This window comes from Macaca thibetana, chromosome 3 (genome assembly GCF_024542745.1).
Source record: "Macaca thibetana thibetana isolate TM-01 chromosome 3, ASM2454274v1, whole genome shotgun sequence".
Classification (NCBI taxonomy): Eukaryota; Metazoa; Chordata; class Mammalia; order Primates; family Cercopithecidae; genus Macaca; species Macaca thibetana.
The window spans coordinates 159,543,392-159,563,370 of NC_065580.1; the positions used below are offsets into that span (position 1 = coordinate 159,543,392).

The following is a 19,979-nucleotide window of genomic DNA, read 5'->3' on the forward strand; positions in this document are numbered from 1 at the left end:
ATAACTGAAACAAAAATAAACTCTTAAATGTTATAAATGCAAAATTTCAATCACAAGGTGACTTCTGTATGTACATATGTGTGTGGGGGGGTGGGGTCATATTCAATCACATATTTATAAATTACATTCATTCAATACTATGACCAAATTAAATTACAAAACATATGATTATTTACAGATCTATAAAACAAAAGTAAAAAATCAAGATGCAAAATTGGCATCATTTACTCTATTGAATTGACATAATTTAGGTATCTTTAAAAAAGTCCTCAGATAAAAGAAAATTACTAAAACAAACCTAATGTTTTAAAAACCTCACTTTCAAAGATTTTGGAGATGTGAAATTTTTGCTATCCAAGTCATTGAGCTAGGAATCTGAAGTCTATCAAAGGACTATCTAGTTAGTTAATATCCTTAGAAAAAAAATCACATACTACTTAAGCCAAAAATCATCTTCTGACATAATTTACCAACTGAACTTAAAAAAAAATCATTTACACCAATTGTGACTTCTGTTCACAGCTGCAGTATTAACTCACTACATGCCCAAGCTGTGAAAAACAAAGGTCAAACTTACTAATTCTTCTGTTGAAACAAAGTATGGTGATGTGATCAGCTGCCTCAAAATGCAGGCATACAGTTTTTAATATGAAGTTTTAAAGATAACTCTGACCATTAATCAAACACTGGTCCATACCTGATAGGTCAAACTATACTCAACTTCTGAACAAAATATCTATGTAAGGTATCAATAAAATCATTGACTGAAACACTGATTTCAAGTAAATGCAAAATGAGCTATAAAAAGACAGGTATGATAAATTTAATAAAGGCTCAAAACAGATATATCCTTATTTTACCCGTTTTCCATCTTTGGTCTTCTTTAAGTTCCAAGTGCCATCTGGCAACTTCTCAAAGAACTTTCTTGCTTTTGGTGCTTGGTCAAGAATATGAGCAGGTGGAATACCCAGAACTTCCACTATTTTATTCATCTGATCTACCTGTATTAAAAATAAAGACAATAAAACCTGTCATTTCTACTGTACATCTACTCCTGCTCATCAAGTCATTCATTCATAAATAAACTGCACACCTCCTATGTGTCAGGCACTCCTCTAGATATCCAGCATACAGCAATGAACAAACACAAGAAAAGCCCTACCTTCCTTGATACCCCACAGAAGGGAATACCCCACAGAAGGGAAGATAGTCAATTAACAAACATATTGTGTCAGGTAGCCATGGATACAATGTTGAACAGTAAGGAAACATGAGAGGAAGTTTTAAAGTTTCCGTTCTTGGGGAATTTTATTTAAATTTTTTTTAAATTTACTTATTTTTGAGACAAGGTCTCGTTCTGTCACCAGGCTGGAGTGCAGTGGTGCAATCACAGCTCACTGCAGCCTTGACCTCCTCCCGGGCTCAAGTGATCTTCCCACCTCAGCCTCCTGAGTAGCTGGGACTACAGGCATGCACCACCATGACTGGCTAATTTTCTCTTTAGATGGAGTCTCACTCTATCAACCAAGCTGAAGCGCAGTGGCGCAATCTCAGCTCACAGCAACCTCCACCTCCCAGGTTCACGCAATTCTCCTGCCTCAGCCTCCCAAGTAACTGGGATTTCAGGCATGCGACACCAAGCTAGGCTAATTTTTGTATTTTTAGTAGAGACGGGGTTTCACCATGTTGGCCGGGCTGGTCTCGAATTCCTGACAAGTGATCTGCCCACCTCAGCCTCCCAAAGTGCTGTGACTACAGGCATAAGCCACTGCGCCCAGCCGTATCAATAAATAATTAAATACATGATGTCAGATGCTGGCTAAGAACTATGGGATGAGAAGGGGTACTGCAACCATAAGTGGGGTATATGGTTTCACCGAGAATGTGACATCAGAGCAAACACTAACATCAGCAAGGGACTAGCTCGGAAAGAGAATTTTAGGCACAGGAAGGAAGAAATGCAAAGGGCTGAGTATGGGCCTGTGGCTGGCATTTTCAACGGACCACAGAGAAAGCTGTGGATGGACCACAGAGTGAGGGAAGAAGGAGAGACCAGGTAGTCGTGAGAGAACTGGCATCAGAGGGAGCAGGAATCTGTGGGCTACTCAAAGGACCTCGGCCTTTAAAATGAGTAACATAGCAAAGTTTTTCAAATATTGTTTAAGCCCAAGAAAGATACTAATTTACAAAGTAAGATTTATACTAAAACAAAAACAAACTATGGCAGTTACTATCAAAGAGTAGCTCACCAGTTCAAGCTGAAATGAATTAAAAGGGGCTGGGCAAAGTGGCTCACACCTGTAATCTCAGCACTTTGGGAGGCTGAAGCGGGCAGACCACTTCAGGTCAGGGCAGGAGCTGCTCTCATGGTGAAACATCATTTCTAGTAAAAATACAAAAATTAGCCAGGCATGGTGGCGCTGCCTGTTAATTCCAGTTACTCGGGAGACAAGATTGCGCCACTATACTCCAGCCTGGGCAACAGAGCAAGACTCCATCTCAAAAAAAAAAAAATTTAAAAGGAAGGATGGAAGAGACAAGTTTCTGACACCACCTATTAACAGCTGCATAATCCGGTACAAGTCATTAATGCCTTTGGCCTTTCTCTTCTCACGTATAAATAGACTGATCAAGATCTGCAATGGTCCATTTTTCTTTTAAAAAACAAACAAACAAAACCCCACAGGTGAATAGTTTTTAAAACAATGAAAGCCCGATTTCTCTGACTGCAGGGAGGTGTGGCCTGTCCCCGCCCTCCCATTCACTGCCTCTGACCTTCAAAAATATTCCAGAACACAGACTGAAAACCTGTGGAATACAGAATTGCACACAGTCTCTGTAGCCCGACAATTCTATAATCTAGTTTACTCTACATTATTCAGACTGAGTATCCATCAGTCCTACTGATCATTACCTCTTCAACTCCAAATCATAATCTCAAAATTTAGAGTGATGTTTGTATCTCTGCAGGAAGGCCGTCATTCCTTATCATCTTTTAAGCTTTCTGTTACTGTATTTAAAACCTGTAAAATGTATGCCAAAATACTTAACACTTTCTAATCTAATTAACTGTTCTCCTTCATGAGTAGATTAAAATATCCTACTCCTATCTCATAATTCTAAACTTTACATTATATGACAACTGACAAATATGAAAAAATAGGTATATTCAAACTGACCTCACATTTGAATGATTAAATAGACATCTTTGCCTAAACACAACTTTTAAATTACACTGTCACAGATGAAAGACAAAAAGAAATTATGAAAACAGAATTTGTACAGCAATACATCATTTACCTCATTGGCACCACTGAACAGAGGTTCTCCAGTGTGCATTTCAACCAAAATACACCCGAGGGACCACATATCAATGGCAAGGTCATAAGGCATTCCCAGTAGCACCTCTGGAGACCGATAAAAGCGACTCTGAATATACTGGTATATCTGAAATATATTTCAAAACAGTATTACTTCAATTGCTCAAAACTGCAGTCAGCATTGGATTAAAAACATTGACGTGATATTAACAGAAAAGAATTGGCTAACTCCTGAATTAGGGTTCCACTGACTAATTTCAACATTAGACTATGAATATGGCTTAAAGAACTAAACATTTCTAGGGACTGGTTAATCTGATTGTGAAATGCGTCATACGTAAAGATTCAAGCCCTTTCATTTAGTCTAATCCTACCTAGTCATCATGGTATTTCTTAAAACAACTATGCCTCACTAGAAAAAAAAACAAACACTATTGAAAGTAATTTATTTCCCTAATAATTATTTCTTCCTACTATGGCTGGCACTTAGTTTACCACAATCTTAACAACTAAATTGTATTTAAATTAACCTAAACAATGTATTTCTCAGCGTTAAAAGTCAAGTAACTTCAATTTAATGTAATTTAAAATTCAGACACTTGTACTCTTGCTGTCTCACAGATAAATCCCAGAAACACTACCACATAAGATTCAATTGAGAGCTGTCTCTGATCAATAGCTTCTTCTCTCTTCTCTCTCTACCTCCATCCAAGACTTCTTACAGAAACACAATCCTGACATGGACTATTTTCAATGAAGTAATGTGAGGATCTCTTCAAAGACCAATTTGTTTCACTTATTAAGAGGGGGAAAGAAAGAAAATCCTCCTAATTAAATTTCCTAACTTAACACCCAAACCATGCAGCCAGAAAGCTTATGAAATTTTCTGCGATTCCCACTGAAACCTCCAGCCAAGTCTTCAAGAACAATCTCAGGCCTCCATAGACAGGTCAACCAACCTTAAGGAACTATGAGAAGAAAGTCTAATTTAAAAGAACTGGGAAGAAGTACTGCATTTCCAAGGTTTTTATAAGCCAATACCACTGTTAATTCCCTAGGCCCAAACACTCACCACTCCTGAGACTTTTATTTCACAGCTTATGTCAGGAACTTTGTCACCTCCCTATCTAATTTGTTTAAAGCAGTTGCTTTCCCCAAAACACACTTGCCCTACCACCTTCTGATTCTAATCCAGTAGATCTAGGGGCAGGGACATGGCAGGTCTATTTTAGAAATAACTTCCCGTGTGATGCCAATGAACTTGAATAATTAAAAACTTATTATAGGGATAATTGGCTTATTTTGGCTAGACAGAAATAATAATGTTTAATATTAGGACAAAATATATAATTTGGCTTAAATAGGGGAAAAACTTCCCAACTCTATAATCTATTCAAATTACTCTTCAAGATGGGCATGTATTTTTCATTCACAATACACTCTATCCCATATAAACTACGAGCATCTCTTGATTTTTTGAAGGTATCTAAAACTGCAAACTTTGGTCCCTACTCCAATTTTTAAAAATTACTTCAACACTCGATAGCATCACTGCCATAAGAGAAGTTGCAGAAAATAACAAAAAGACAGTCCTATTAACTGGCTATAAATCCTTATGATTAATCTGTTATAGTTAAAGCCTGGACAAAAGTGGACAGGACAGAAAATTTCACTAATTTGGAAAAATAAGAAACAGAAAAGTCAGTATGAAAAATTAACATCTGTATGTTAGTTGGGTTTCTTTAAAACAGAAGAAATATAGTTTCAATACTTAAAAGCAAAAAGAATGGTGTTAAAAATGAGTAAAATATTATCAAATGGTGACACTAATTCCTTTCAAGAGGAGACCCCTGTAACTTCTATTTTACATATAAAACAATGCCGTTAGAGTAGTTTTCATAATGCCGGAAGAATGACAGGAAAAAATTGCTTTCCTAAATCAGCTAAACTTTTCAGCACTACGAACACATCTGTTTTTAGCAGTCTCAAAAAAACCAGCTTGGGTATGTGTCAGAACTTAAGTAAATTTTAAATAAGAGTGGGGAAAAGAAGACAAACTTATCTATCAAAACAAGTACGTCTATACTTTAGTACCATGACTAAGGCAAAATTACCTGCATTTTTCTGAACCATCAGTTTTTTAGAAAAATGATTTATCTTGATCCATCTTCAGAGAAGAATTTTACAGCAAAGATTCAATGTTCTAGTAAAGTCCCAAAATTTATACTAAAACCTTTACTTGAGAAATACAGTTACAAATCCCCTAATATTTAATCATTCCATCTCCTATTCTCTCCCTTAATCTTTTAGCATACATAAAATTTTAAATATACCCATTTCAAAAAATTAATGTCTTTTGACTCAAAGTATTGCTATTTGCATTTTAAAAGGTATTTCCCCAAAACAGATATCCACACGTTAAGTAAGTGCTACATTTTAAAGCTAAATAACCATCCAGTAATTGCCTCTAAATGGTATACACCTTAGTAACATTTCGAATATTAGGTTGGCGCAAAAGAAATTGTGATTTTTCCACTGCAAAAATGGCAACTGCAATGGCAAAAACCGCAATTACTTTTGTGCCAACCTAACACCTACGCTGTCCTACTTCTATTTAATTCCTATTTAATTCACAAATGCTGAAATAATACTTACCCTCTGCCCCAACTGACAAGAACTGCCAAAGTCAACGATCTTGATTGCACTGCGTTTGGGGTTACAAAGAAGGATATTTTCAGGTTTTAGATCACAGTGAATGATACTAAGTTCTGGAGTCGCAAGGAAAAGCAGTGCAGTGCACATCTGTTGTGCAAACTTTCGTGTGAGGTTCAAAGAGACCCCTCGGAAATTGGTGTTTCTCAGCAAGTCATAGAGGTTGTAGGAGAGCATTTCAAAAACTAAACAGAGATGGTTCCGAAACATAAAGTGACGTTTCAAATGCACTGAAAGAGAAAAGTTTCATTTTAAATTACATATACCAATAAATGAGAGTAACAAACACATGCACTCTCAAATGATCTATAACATTATTACAACATCAAATGCAGAGTTCAGTTAAAGTTTGGAGATCAGCATTTTGTAGTAACAGCAGTTTTTAATCAGTTAAGAATATCTAAGTTGCTCTTCTGCTGAATTAAACAGGTACAGCGTTTGTCAATCAGTGATATAAGGTAAGCAGTACTACCAAAATGCCTTGTTTCTTTAAAAGTCAGATCTGAAAACACAAGCAGCAAATGGACAAACAGTAGTAAGAATATTTCAGCAATTTTTATCTTCATTTATAAATGAAAGCACTTTTTACTTCCTGAGAGCCCTACCTCACAACTTCCTATGTCTAAGCTCCACCTACTGGGATCTCTGGTTTTTGACAATGCTGTACTTGGCAGCCCTCTGTGTAGGCTTTGAAATTTATCTGCGCTGCAGAACTTTACATTTCACTGGTAATTTTCTGTCACAATTTTCAATGATGGCTTTTTTTTTTTTTTTTACCCTTTAGGCAAATACAATAAATGTTTGAAAATCATGCTTTGGTAAAAGTATTGGAGGACTTAACTGTGTTTATCAAATTAGTAAATGACAACTCGTGTGTGAGACTGAAGGTTTGGAAAACTTCAAAATAAAGCTCAGCTCCAAGAAGAGATGATAAAGAGGCTTGTAAGTGGGGCAACAGCATAGAACACATAGGTCGCTATCACTGTTGACCCTCTAAAAAGGCTGAATACTCACTAAATTGCTTCAAAGATTGTGCTTTAAGTATTAACACTGACTTCACATCAGATGAGGTTATTCGATAAAGTGCTGTCCCTCCCTGTTAACAGTCTTACATACACCAAACTGAGCACCTGTGACACAACTGCAATGACATAAACTACCCATCTGTCAAGGTTACTTTCATTTTCTTTTACACTATTACAAAATGAGAGGTTTCTCTACAGATCTATCTGGAATAAACTGGAGAGTAATCAATGTCTGATAACTAAGAACTGTGGATACATTGTGTTTTCCTGGGAGTAGTCCTGGGCTGCCTGCCTCAAAGCAGTGGCCATCAATACTGCTTTTAGATCTTTCATGATATAGGTGATCTAAAGTTAGAATAAGTAACACAATAAAAATAACTACATGGCTATAGAGGAGTCTACAGCACAACTCGATACTAAAAACAACAAAGGAATCCTTAAACGTTACCTAAGAATGTAAAATATCTGTTCTTAGTCACTTCAGTTTATAGGTTTAAAACTAAAAATGTAGTTCCATGATACATGCTCACAATCATGGTCCATGTGTAGCTTTTAATCTCCTGGTTAAGCAGGAGCCACAAAATGAATGCAAAAAGTAACTGCGCCAGAATTCTAATGTGATTATAAAAATTCCTTTAAGAAGCTCTGTGATTAGAATGTTCGTCCAATGAAAGATCAACCTACTCAGTTTCACCTGACCTCACAATTCTTTATTCATTTACTTAGTATCTACAATGTGCTGACATTGTCAAAGAAAAATCAAACAAGCATATCTGCTCAGTCTTTTTAACTGAATTTTGGGGAGAATGGAGGGCTTGGCAAGACTTTGTTGTAGACTTAAACTGAATTTTAACTAGACCATGGCAGGTACCAAATAATCCAGATAAGAAATTTGGCTACATGGTAAAGTAGTAGATGTTTTTGAAAGTTCAAAGACAAGATGATAAAACTCATCAGAATAAATCACACTCATCAATCTTTTTAAATTAATTTACATCACAAAATACAACTTTCAGATACCTTAAGTTTAAGGTATCAATTCAATTGACATGAACTCGTCTAAAGTGCTTTTGTTTTCCAAACAGAATCTCAGTTTCTTGAGACATTATGAATTCACCATCTTCTAAAATAAGAATTTAAAAACTCATCCAAAGAGTATCTGTAATAACTAATACAATTAATAAAATGATCATTAATGTCACTTTATTCAAAACAAAATACTAGCATTATACGTAACTGAGTAGCTAATATTTTTTGAGTATTTAACTATATGCCAGCTATGTCTTTTTAAAATAAAGCAGAATTAAAATGTTACAGTAATGCTATCAATATTTTTTCTGCTCCATAAGCAAATACTCAAGCATGAGGAGAAGGCAGGAGGCATGTTTAGAAATCACTGTGTAAGTCAATCATCCTTAGAATGTCCTTGATGTGCTTCTAAAACCTTTGAATGAAAATGGGTCACCTCATGTAAGTTGTAACTGACAGTGAACAGCAAAGTTTCATTGAGTGTGACAAGAAAGATTTTAAGGTAAGAATGGTATTATTATGAATTATATCAGTATCCATAAACTAAGAAAAATTAATACAAACTCATTTTATATTTTAACAATGAGGAATGAGAGGTATTTCACAAACAAAATCTAATCTAAACAATCTGAAGCTTTCCCTTTTTAAACATCCATTATTTGTTTCTACCTTTTTAAGGGGGGACCAAAGAACCATAATGTTTTCTTAAAAGAATCTGTTAAATAAAACTCAGCCTTACGTGTATCAAGTAAGGTCAGCATTTCTGAACACAAGTGACTATGGATCTGTGCTGATCTTAAGGTCTGTATCTTTGATTGATGGCATCTTATATGAATACTTAACAGGTTTTTCCTTGATGGTACATGAAATGATGGTGTCTTACAATCACTGACATACTAGATTTGATTTTAAAAACTATGAAAGAAAGTGTATTAGAAGATGTCTTGTCCATGTATCAACTGGCCCTAGACTTCAGTATTTTCATAATTCTTCTGTCTCCTGTTTCTGTTTTCAGAAGGAAGACTATGCGAGAATGAAACAAACAGACTTTGGAGTGAGGCAGAAGTACTGTAGTTTCCGATCCTAGCTGCAGAGCCCTATTACCCTGGGTATGCGGCTTCTTATACAAACCACCTGTAATTTAAGGAGTCTACCATCTTCCTTAAAAGACTGCTATACATTATTACAGATGATGGAAGGAAAGCATAAGGAATGTGGTGGAAATTCAATAAGCAGTGGCTATTATCTCTTCTCTGTAGTCGTAAGTCTAATAGCTTCTAATGCCGCCAAGCTGATGAGGAGACTGGAGAGGAGCCTGAGATCTTGCTGCAGATGCCCCAAAAATGGTTCCGCAACCACTAACAACATACTAGCTCACAACTAGCTTCTGAGCTAGATTAGAAATGGTTAAAGTTACTGGAAAGATGACCTTATGGATAAATATACATCATTAGCAAACAAATGGTACCAGTAAGCTGCAAATAAAAAAACACACACTACTCTCATTTTCTTCTACATGGTACGCTACCTGGAAGGCACATTCCCCAAGACTTAGACTATTACTACCAGATCAAGCCACTTATATAAATCTTCCTGTCCAACAGAAAAAAACCAATTTTTAATCAACCACTTTAAAATAAAATCAAAATATTTTGATAAAAAAGAACCATTAACTCAATGTTTTGGTCTGGGTTGGGGCACACTGCACTGTTTGCCTGTTTGTTTACCTATGTAGTATTTCATTTCAGTGTCATGTTTGTTCATGAGCTCAAGAAGTCGCACTTCTATCTGTGCTTGATTCAGAAAAGCCTTCTTGTTCTTTATTATTTTAATGGCAACCCATTCTTGCTCCACACGATCATATGCCTTTACAACCTAAAAGAGAAGATGATTCTCTATTTCATTAATTGCAACAATTTCACAATATTTATAATTCACCTTAATTATAACATTTACCTAATTCTCAATTATACATTTTTATAATTATCATTTTTCTGACCTCCCTAAGTAGAAGAGATCCTGTCTATTTCTATTCGATATATATGCATTTATCACACAGTAACTTTAAATCAATCTTTTAAATTGAATTTTTTTGCATTTGTACAGTATTTCTAAATATCCACAAAACAGATAATTTTCTTAATAAAATTAGATTAACTATTTTCCTCCTTCAGAAATAAATTATGAATCTTGACAACTGCTTAGGTTTTATCGTTCTTACTAAATAACACTATAGTTTTACAGTGTTTAACTCACCAAACTATTCTTTTAATGAGAGAAACCTGAACCCTAAGAATACGTATGAAATATTTTAAAGTTTATCTGCAGAAGGCTTCAGATAACTTTCTAACTTTCAATTAGATTTTCATACATAAAAACATAAGTATATAAAAGAAAAATCAGTTTCGACTTAAAAAAAAAAATCAAACACAAATTACCAGTAAAATTCCACAATGCAACAAATGCTGTAATTGGGGGATTATGATAGTTTTAAAATGAGAATCACTGCTAAGGAAACCACAGAGTTCATGAGCACACATCACCATGCGTGCCTCTCACCTGAAATGTGACTCATCTAAAATGAGGTACATACTACTATAAAAGATTTACATAAACATTACAAAATCAATATATAAGTAAAAGAAAACATTACCTCTTATTAACCAGTGACAATCATTACAACTAATAAAATAGAAGTTACATTTATATTATACATTGTCTGAAAAAGTAATTCTTTTAGATACATTTTCTAGCACATTCAAAAAGTCTGGGGATGGGGAAGAAACTCCAAATGATTCCAAGGTGTAGGATGAAATCATAAGGTCAGGCAGAGGATGGAACGTATGTTCTCAGATCTTCATCAGTCAAGGCTAAATCTACTGTGACAGATTCTGAGTGGCTCAACCGAAATCAAACTTGGAATAAAAAATGCACTAATATCCGGTTTCACTTAATTCTAAAAGACACTCACTATCTGTGGTCTTTTATAACAGAGGCTACCCTTGTAAACATGTGGCTAAGTGGTTCTGATATGCTTCTGTTTCACTGGATGTTCTGACTGCACTAAGAGTTGCAGTTCAGTGCCCAGATCCTGATGAGCTGCATGACAAAGGACACTCATGGGGGCCTGAGGATCTACTGACTTGCCAAACAGTTAACGGGTTAACTGACAGTTTTTGACCATGAATTACAAATTCAATAAGGTGTTCTTGTTTTTTTTCTTTTACATCAATGACTAGAGAATTTAACTGGTCTAGAGCCCAGACATCAGTAATTTTTCAGGTAAGCTCCCCAAGAAATTTAAATACGCAATCAGGATTGATAAGTATTGGCCACGGAAATGGAGATATCCCTTATTTGACAATAACCTGACACAGAACGTGGAGAAAGTCTGACCAAGTCTATACAGAAGATATTACTCTGCTGAGGGACGGGACAGGACCTGAACTTCAACATGGACACTGCACAACTCCTCAGCCCAAGAGTTTGGGCAGTATCAGTCTGCCCTGGGAAAAAGGAGTTCAATGTCAAACGGGCCTCTGTCATCACAGAGTTCTGTGCTCACTTCTTCTGTGGAATCTGAGTGTGAGAAAAACTAAGGTGAAGGGGAGAAGAAAAACGTAACTATGAGCACAAAGACTGAATCATCAGGGGCAAATCAGCTTAGAGAGCAGCCTGTATGGCCACAATTTGCATGGTAGATGTTCAGGAAAGTTAGAAAGTAACCTATTAGGCCCAGTGCAATGGCTCATGCCTGTAATCCCAACACTTTGGGAGGCCAAGGCGGATGGATCACCTGAGGTCAGGAGTTCGAGACCGGCCTGGCCAACACTGGTGAAATCCCATCTCTACTAAAAATACAAAAATTAGCCAGGCGTGGTAGGGGGCACCTGCAATTCCAGCTACACAAGAGGCTGAGGCAGGAGAATCACTTGAACCCAGAAGGCGGAGGTTGCAGTGAGCCAAGATCGCACCATTACACTCCAGCCTGGGCGACAAAAGCAAAACTCCATCTCAAAAAATAAAAAATAAAAAAAAAAAAAGTGACCTCTTAAGTGCAACTGCCCAAATGTTAGTGAAGTTGTCATGGCGGAGGTAGCAATGTCTAGGTCTAGAGCAGCAGTCCACAACCTTATGGGCATCAGGGACCAGTTTTGTGGAAAACAATTTTTTCATGGCCAGGGTAGGGGTGAGGTGGATGGTCTGGTGATCAAACTGTTCCACCTCAGATCATTAGGCATTAGATTTTCATAAGGAGTATGCAATGTAGATCACTCGCATGCACAGTTCACAATAGGGTTTGAGCTCCATTGAGAATCTAACGCTGCTGATCTCAGAGGGCGGAGCTCAGGCGGTAACGTTTGCTGGCCCACTGCTTCCCTCCTGCTGTGTAGCCGGGTTGGGAACCAGTAGAGGGTGTTCACACCATTAGTTAAGGACCAGGCCTGACAAATGCCTTTCCTTAAGAGACTGACAGAGAAGCTGCTTCGTACTGACAAACAGGAATACCTTAATCAAGAGGGACTCCCAGGCCATGTGTGGTGGCTCAGGCCTATAATCCCAGCACTGTGGGAAGCTGAGATGGGAGGACTGCTTGAGCCCACGAGTTCAAGACCAGCCTGGGCAACACAGTGAGATCCCGTCTCCACAAAAAACAACAAATTAACCAGGCATGGTGGCACGTGCCTGTAGTCCCAGCTACTCTAGAGGCTGAAGTAGGAGGATCACTTGAGCCCAGGAGGTCGAGGCAGTGAACCATGATCACTACTCCACTGTGCTTCTGCCAGGGTGATATAGTGAGACCCTGTCTCAAAAAAAAAAAAAAAAAAAAAAAAAAAGGACTCCCAAACCACTGAAAAACCCCTCAGAAGAAAAAAAGGTTATAATTCAAGGAAAAAGTCCCTGGATTATGTGTAGTTACCAGAATTCTTTCAAATCATGGGAAGAAGACATATACACATGACATCAGGGACTGATAGGGCCACATTGGAGTGACACAGGTCTAACAAAAAAGGTTCATATTTGCTTACACGTTTATTTTTCTGGATTTAGACCTGTGGCTGCTAATGACATACAGTACATTTTCTGTTTTAATCATGATGACTTTTTCCTCACAGGTTAAAAAGGAGCATATATTTTGCTTTCTCTCAGGGCAGGAACAGAGAAGTAAGCACATGCAGGTTCCATAGTTTAAGAAAAACAACAACAACAACAACAACAACAAAAGGCAATTCAGGAAAAGTCATTTTGATTCCCATTCTATCCTCATCACTGAAAAAATCAGAAGATGTATTTGGACTGCAGGTTAATAACCATCTCGTTCCATAAGGGTTGCAAGGCAGAAAAGACTGGGACTATCGGCAAATCACACCTCAAACAAAACAGAGTTCTGTGACTCAATGTGATAGAAGGACTTACAACTGGGAACAGCTGGGGGATCACAGCCAGAGATCCCCCAACTTTTTTTTTTTTTTTTTTTTAATAAATAGAGACAAGGTCTCGCTATATTGTCCAGGCTGGTCTGGAACTCCTAGGCTCAGGTGATCCTTCTGCTTCAGCTTCCCAAAGTACTGGGATTACAGGTGTGAGTCACCACACCTGACCCGAAAAAATCTTTTTAAAAGTACAAGAAGGCTAGGCATGTGGCTCACGCCTGATATCCCAGCACTTTGGGAGGCCAAGGCAAGTGGATTACCTGAGGTCAGGAGTTTGAGACCAGCCTGGTCAACATGGTGAAACCCTGCCTCTACTAAAAATACAAAAATTAGCCAGGCACGGTGGCACACACCTGTAATCCCAGCTACTTGGGAGGCTGATGCAGGAGAATCATTTGAACCTGGGAAACGGAAGTTGCACTGAGTCGAGAGTACACCACTGCACTCCAGCCTGGGTGATAAGAGAGTCTGTCTCTAAATAAATAAATAAAGTATAAGGAGAAAGACCAAAAACTCTTGGTATTGGTGAGACTGATACAAGAGACTAAAACTGCCTGCCTGCTTAGAGGTCTGGTATAGTTACAACATGAGGTGGGAGAAAAAGCCAGAGAACAACCCCCAGCTTTCCAAAGCCTCCTGAAAAGTGAGTGGACTCCCACTGTGCCACCTGAACATGGTAAGTCTTTTCTCTTTGAAGTGGTCTATCAGAGAAGAAGGTAAATATCTCTAGCACAGGTAATTAACAATCATCTACAGACTATACAAGACCCCTAACAAAAAGGCAACACTATCTATTAGTGATTTAAATTTACCAGTCATTAGTAAAATGAGTACTTGGTAGCCATAGAAGTTTTTAGAAGTCTAAGGAGTTTTTATTACTGATGCAGTATCACTACCTTTAAAGAATTATGGTCATCCAAATACTTGCATATCCACTGCTGAGCTCTATTTGCAAATATTAAAAGTATACTCGAGGAAGGGCTGTAACAACAAGATTCACTAAGAAGTTCTTTCTAATTAACAAAATTCAGAATTTTCCATTAAATTACCTGTCCAAAGGAACCTTTGCCTATCAAGGAGTCGATTTCGTAACGATCCATCCACTTTTCTCCGTTTTTTACAATATAATCATAGTTATCATCATCATAACCATCATTGTAAACCTTCCGTTCCTTCTTATGACTAGAATCGTCTCCCTGGCCCTGTTGGTGTCTTCGCTTCTTTTTTGCATAGTAAACCTGAAATGAGAATACATAGTGCTAACTGTAAAATTCAAATCACTGTAAGGGGAAGGGAATTATCAGTGTATATTGAGACACATCTGTTTTCTACAGTTGACATTTGAGTTAGAAAATAACACTGATATAACCAACAAAAAAATGTCTACAGTGAAATTCATTATAGTTACACTGTTTATAGACTTTGTAAATAAAAAATGTTAAGTGACTTCTCCAAAGTATGCCATTCAAGAAAAGTAAAAGGACCTAGTTTATATTTATTTGTTAAAGTATAATTTATATACAGTGAGGTGGCACGGATCTTAAGAGTTCAACATGAGGAATTTTGACAAAAGTTACCAAATGCCAAACAGCCAAGTAACAGCCAACTAACACTTTCATCTCCCTCAAGTTCAAGTTCTCTCATGCCCTCTTCCAGTCAATCCCAACTTCACATTTGGGATATAAATTCCCTCTTCTGTAACTTGCATGTATTTATTTGTATTTGATTTTATGGCCACGTATTTTTAGAATAAGTTTAAATGTAAGCAAACTGATGTTTTACTAAAATAAATAGGCCCTCTGAGACATGCCCAGTTTTTAAACCTATAAAAATATAACGATTAATGAAAAACAGCTATAGCCCCTTTGCCCCCACTCCCAAAGACCATAAGCCTACGGTTAATCACAGGCTGAGTTATTTTCTTTAACACTGTTTCTAAGACTAGTAAAAAAAATAACAGATGAACTAGGAAATAGTCCAGGTAACTGGTAAACTAACTTTGGCAAAATTATAAATTACACTGCATGGAGTAACATCTGAAAAAGTCTACTTTATAAGGTGGTAAGACATATTAAAACAAGCTCCAACAAAGCTACTGTTAACAACAGTTTAACTGTAGCTTTAACAATTTATCAGAAAATAACAAATTTAAATTAATATACTGTTATCAACAATTTATCAGATATATTCAGATAATCACAAGCTAGTCTGGAACATGTTTATAATACATAAATGTGTACAAAAATCTAACTCAGAAATGTTCTCACAGAGTTCATTCTAATTTTATGTTGCCGCACTGCCACTGTAATGTAGTAATACTGGCATTAAATAACATTAAGTTGCTATAAAATTTGCAAGTACCTAAGAACATCTTTTCACTTTTCAGCTAAGCAGCTCTAAAGCTGGCAAAGGACAAGCCTTCAACACAAAAGGGTGCAGGGCTCCCACTGGAAGAAGAAAGCAGGCATGGGTTCTTCTCCAGAAATGTTCCTTTAATAATAACTTTGGAGACAGAGTTGAAGCCACAAGCAAATGGCAATCAAGCCAATGGTCCAAGACACCAGAAAAAATTTTGGTGGCAAAACACCAAGTTGAAAGGCAAGCAATTTAAAGTGCTGTGTCTGTTTTTTATCTTATTTACTTACAACAAAAAGGCTTCTGGACATCTTATCATAAAAAGACACAGATAAAAGAACACACATAAAAATTTAAAAGACAATAAAATCACAGAAATATAGATAGATCAAATACACTAGGCCAAATGCCTGTAACTAGGTATTAAACATATTTCAGAGCTTTCTGACACCCATGGCAAAAGTAGAAACAAATATATAAAAATTCAAGCAAAAATTCTAACACATATATATTTTTAGAGTCCTTATTCCCCTTGTTTAGAATAAGAGTTATTATAGAAGTAACTCAAATGAAATAAAAAAGAGAAACAAATAAAAATTTAAAAAAATATAATATATTAAATACAACCTTAAAAAATCAAGTTATCCACAATTATCTTTATACTTTGCAGTCCTTGTTAATATATATTTTACATAGTTGTAATTATATTATTTCTAAATCATTAGTCTTCATAATAATCATCAATATGACAATTACTAGGAATGAAAAAAGTTTAGGGTAAATAGGTCACAAAATCGCTTTTTTTCTCACTGACGTATTGCAAGATAGATGTTATTATAACAAATCAAGTCTTACCTCATTAATATGCTTGTATGTTTTGATCAAGTCAACAGAAAGTTTTCTCAGGGGAGCAGTTGCTGGGTCCCGGAAGGTTTGGGGCATCCGCCTCTGTAACATGACAATATCAGGCATCACCTTAAATAGACAGAAAAGACTAGCACTTTAACTATACTGCACTGATATAAATTCCCTCTTCTGTAACCTGCATGTATCTACTTTTTAAAAGACATCTACATTAGATGATTATACATTCTCTCTCCAAGTTCCCTTTTATGTGGATTCCAATAAAGACAACCACTAGAACAAACAAATGAAATTAGAAGATAATATGCCCAGCTGCCTGAGGCTTTGATCCTATTCCGCCAAATTTAAAGTGGTGGAATTGCAGACATACCCCAATCTAGGAGACACACAGGATGCTGCCCATGAGGGCTTCTCTACCACACAATTAGCCCAAAGAAAATTTTTTTCTGAATTATTCCTAAAACCTGACCAGGTTCACAACTAGCCAACAAAGATAAACCCAGCCCTCAGAGGCAACTTTCAGCTTCCTTAACATAGAATTTCAGGACCCAGCTGGCACCAAAAAAGGAGGCTGGCAGCAGAGCCCCATTCCCTCCAACTGCTCCTAACGCCACCAGACCCAGCTGCCCTCTGAAAAACATCTGCCCCTAACCAAGGCTTGCCCTCACAGTCCCCCCGTTCCCTGATCCCAACTCATGGCTCTCAACACTTCTGACAGGCAATGAGGGGTTGCACCATGAGCATCCTGCTAGACTGTTTCCACAGCCATTACAACAGAGGACAGAGCAGGGGCATGCACCCCCTCTATACACACACCCAGGAGTGCTGCGGCTAGTGTCAATGATCCTGGATTGCTGTCCGAGTGCCACTGCTCCAGCAAGTGTCATGCCTCAGTCAAAGGGTTCCCAATGGGGGTTCTTGAAATCAACAGATCCTCAAAACCAATTATTTCCATCAAGGTGGTCACAGCCATTCCCCCTGGCCCATCCTTGTGTTCCTGCCCAACTCTTCTGGACATTTGTGCTGGGAAATGAGCCAGAAGACCCTGACACAACATCTCTCCAAGGACACTCGGGTCAATCTGAGGGGCAGAGTGACAGTAAACACATCATACTAAGACCTCACAAAAATGTGTGGAGTCATGGTATAATTGTTAACCTAACCCACACCAAAAAAGAGAAGAGGGGAGGGTTGTACCAGTGGGCAGAACAGGAAGCATCACCATCCAAGTGGTCTGAAAAGATAAAACTGTTATGGCATTTACCTACGCGTGCTTTATCATGAACCAACATTAACACTGGTTTCTTCTGCATGTATACTCAAACTCTAAACAGTTGTTACCCAGAGGGCAGATTCACCCATTTACTGAAATAACAGAGCCTCTTCTCAAGGACCTCTGCTTCTTAAAATTCCAAATAAGGCTGAAGGGGAGGGGGGGAACCCTTGGTGATTATAACTATTTGTCTGACCAAAATCATCAGAATTAAGATGATGTAATTTATTTAATTTTTCAAATATATAGTCTTACTTTTCTAAACAGTAGGTAATGCTAAGTTCACAGAATATTTTTATACTATTCCTTAAGGACTTAATGCATAAATTAATATGGGTAATAAACATGTTAGTTTTTTTGTGAATGAATGCTGTAAGCATTTAGGGTGATGAAAGGTTTCCCTTAAATGTGTTTCCTTTTTTAAGTTCCCAGCATTGTTTTCATGCAGGTAGTTTATTCAGTAATCCCCTTTCTTGGGCTGGTGGAGTACAGCCTAAATGTGAGGTTTCACAAAATCTGAATCAGTGCAATGCTTCATTACAGCTATAATAAAACTTGATAGGAAGTATAAGCCATTGGTAGGGTCAACCGAATAACTTAACAATAAAGTAACAGTAACACTAGCAGGTGTTTACTGAACGACATGTTTTTAGCATGCATATTTTTACAAGTCTCCCATGTAATCCCCTCAACAATCTCAAGGGAGTTAAACAGCATTCCTGTGACCATTTTACACAAGAGAAACCAGAGTCTTCAATGTTAAAGAACTTGACCAAGGTCCCAGAGCCAGTTAAAGAACAGGAAAATCACCATCCGTGTGGTCTGAAATATTATCATAGTGCAGTTCCTGTAATATTATAGCTGAAGATGTCCAGGCCTAACTCCAGACTCTTAACAAGGACACTCTTGCCAGGAGCTCCCTATCAATGTTACGGCTCTAGTCTACCCTCTTAGCAATCATTTTTAGGCTATTTGTTGGACAAAGTAATTGAGGTATGCCTAAAATAAACACATACATTTATTAAAATTAGTTACATTAAAAAACTGTGAATGTCTTTAAGTTTTTAACTTGCCAATTTACAATTCCACTGGTATTTCAAACATCTGAAAAAAGAATCAGTGACTACATCCAGGAGTAATGATGCTCACTTAAAAACACCAAAATCACACACAATTAAAAAAACAATTTTAAACATATAGTACATATACAAAACAGAATATAAACATGAGTTACATGATCAAATTTCTACACTCCATATGAGTGTGTGTGCTTAGCATTTCACAAAACATTGCTAACCTTTTCTACAACCGGTCAAACTCTGCCTACAAGGCCAAGTTGTTTGTATTTCATGCTTCAAACAACACCCTGTATTGAGATGCTCAAAATACATGGAAAGAACAAATAAATGTCTACAAAGCAAGTAATACTCCTGTGCTTTCATTGTGATTTCATGTTAACCAAATTTTTGTTTTGGAACATTGTGATGCCATCAGTACATATCCAGAACTAGAAAGCAGCTTTTCCAAATACCTACTTTTACATCTATACTAAGACTCAAGGCCAGAACTAAGCATCTGACACTTTCTCTACTTCCTGCTTCGGCTAGTCAAAGTCAAGACAATGTACAGTAATAGAGCAAGCTCCCTTCTACCTTCTAAACCAAAAAGTAAGCCCATGGTGTTCAGAGGACCCAGGAACTCACCAAGCTGCAGGAATGACCCCTTTAGCAAGGGGGTCATAAACCTAATAAAAGGGAAGTTGATGTGACCTCCTCCTGCTGCCTCAGCTATCTGGCTCTGGAAGCTAGAAACAGCATGCCCTCAACGCTCACATCTCTGGCTCCTTTTACTTCACCCAGATTACAAAACTCCTGCTTAGATCAGTTATAAGAGCTAAAACAATAATTAACTTTTTTCCTGAAAAGATTCTTTAGTATAAGCTCTAGGACTCCTTTCAAAAACTGTT

At 37.2% G+C, this 19,979-nt stretch overlaps 1 protein-coding gene across 8 annotated transcripts in view; it reads right to left on the reverse strand.

Annotated features, from left to right (window-relative positions):
• Positions 1-19,979, reverse strand: part of DYRK1A (dual specificity tyrosine phosphorylation regulated kinase 1A) — a 149,370-nt gene that overhangs the window by 18,903 nt on the left and 110,488 nt on the right. For 7 of the 8 annotated variants that reach the window (XM_050784617.1, XM_050784616.1, XM_050784614.1 and 4 more), the window contains 6 exons: positions 16,732-16,851; positions 14,571-14,759; positions 9,814-9,961; positions 5,976-6,262; positions 3,301-3,447; positions 861-1,001 (listed from right to left, as the gene is read on the reverse strand). In XM_050784617.1, coding sequence (XP_050640574.1) covers positions 861-1,001; positions 3,301-3,447; positions 5,976-6,262; positions 9,814-9,961; positions 14,571-14,759; positions 16,732-16,851 — 1,032 coding nt within the window. The remainder of the gene's footprint in view (positions 1-860; positions 1,002-3,300; positions 3,448-5,975; positions 6,263-9,813; positions 9,962-14,570; positions 14,760-16,731; positions 16,852-19,979) is intronic. The other variant, XM_050784618.1, reaches the window with a different exon arrangement.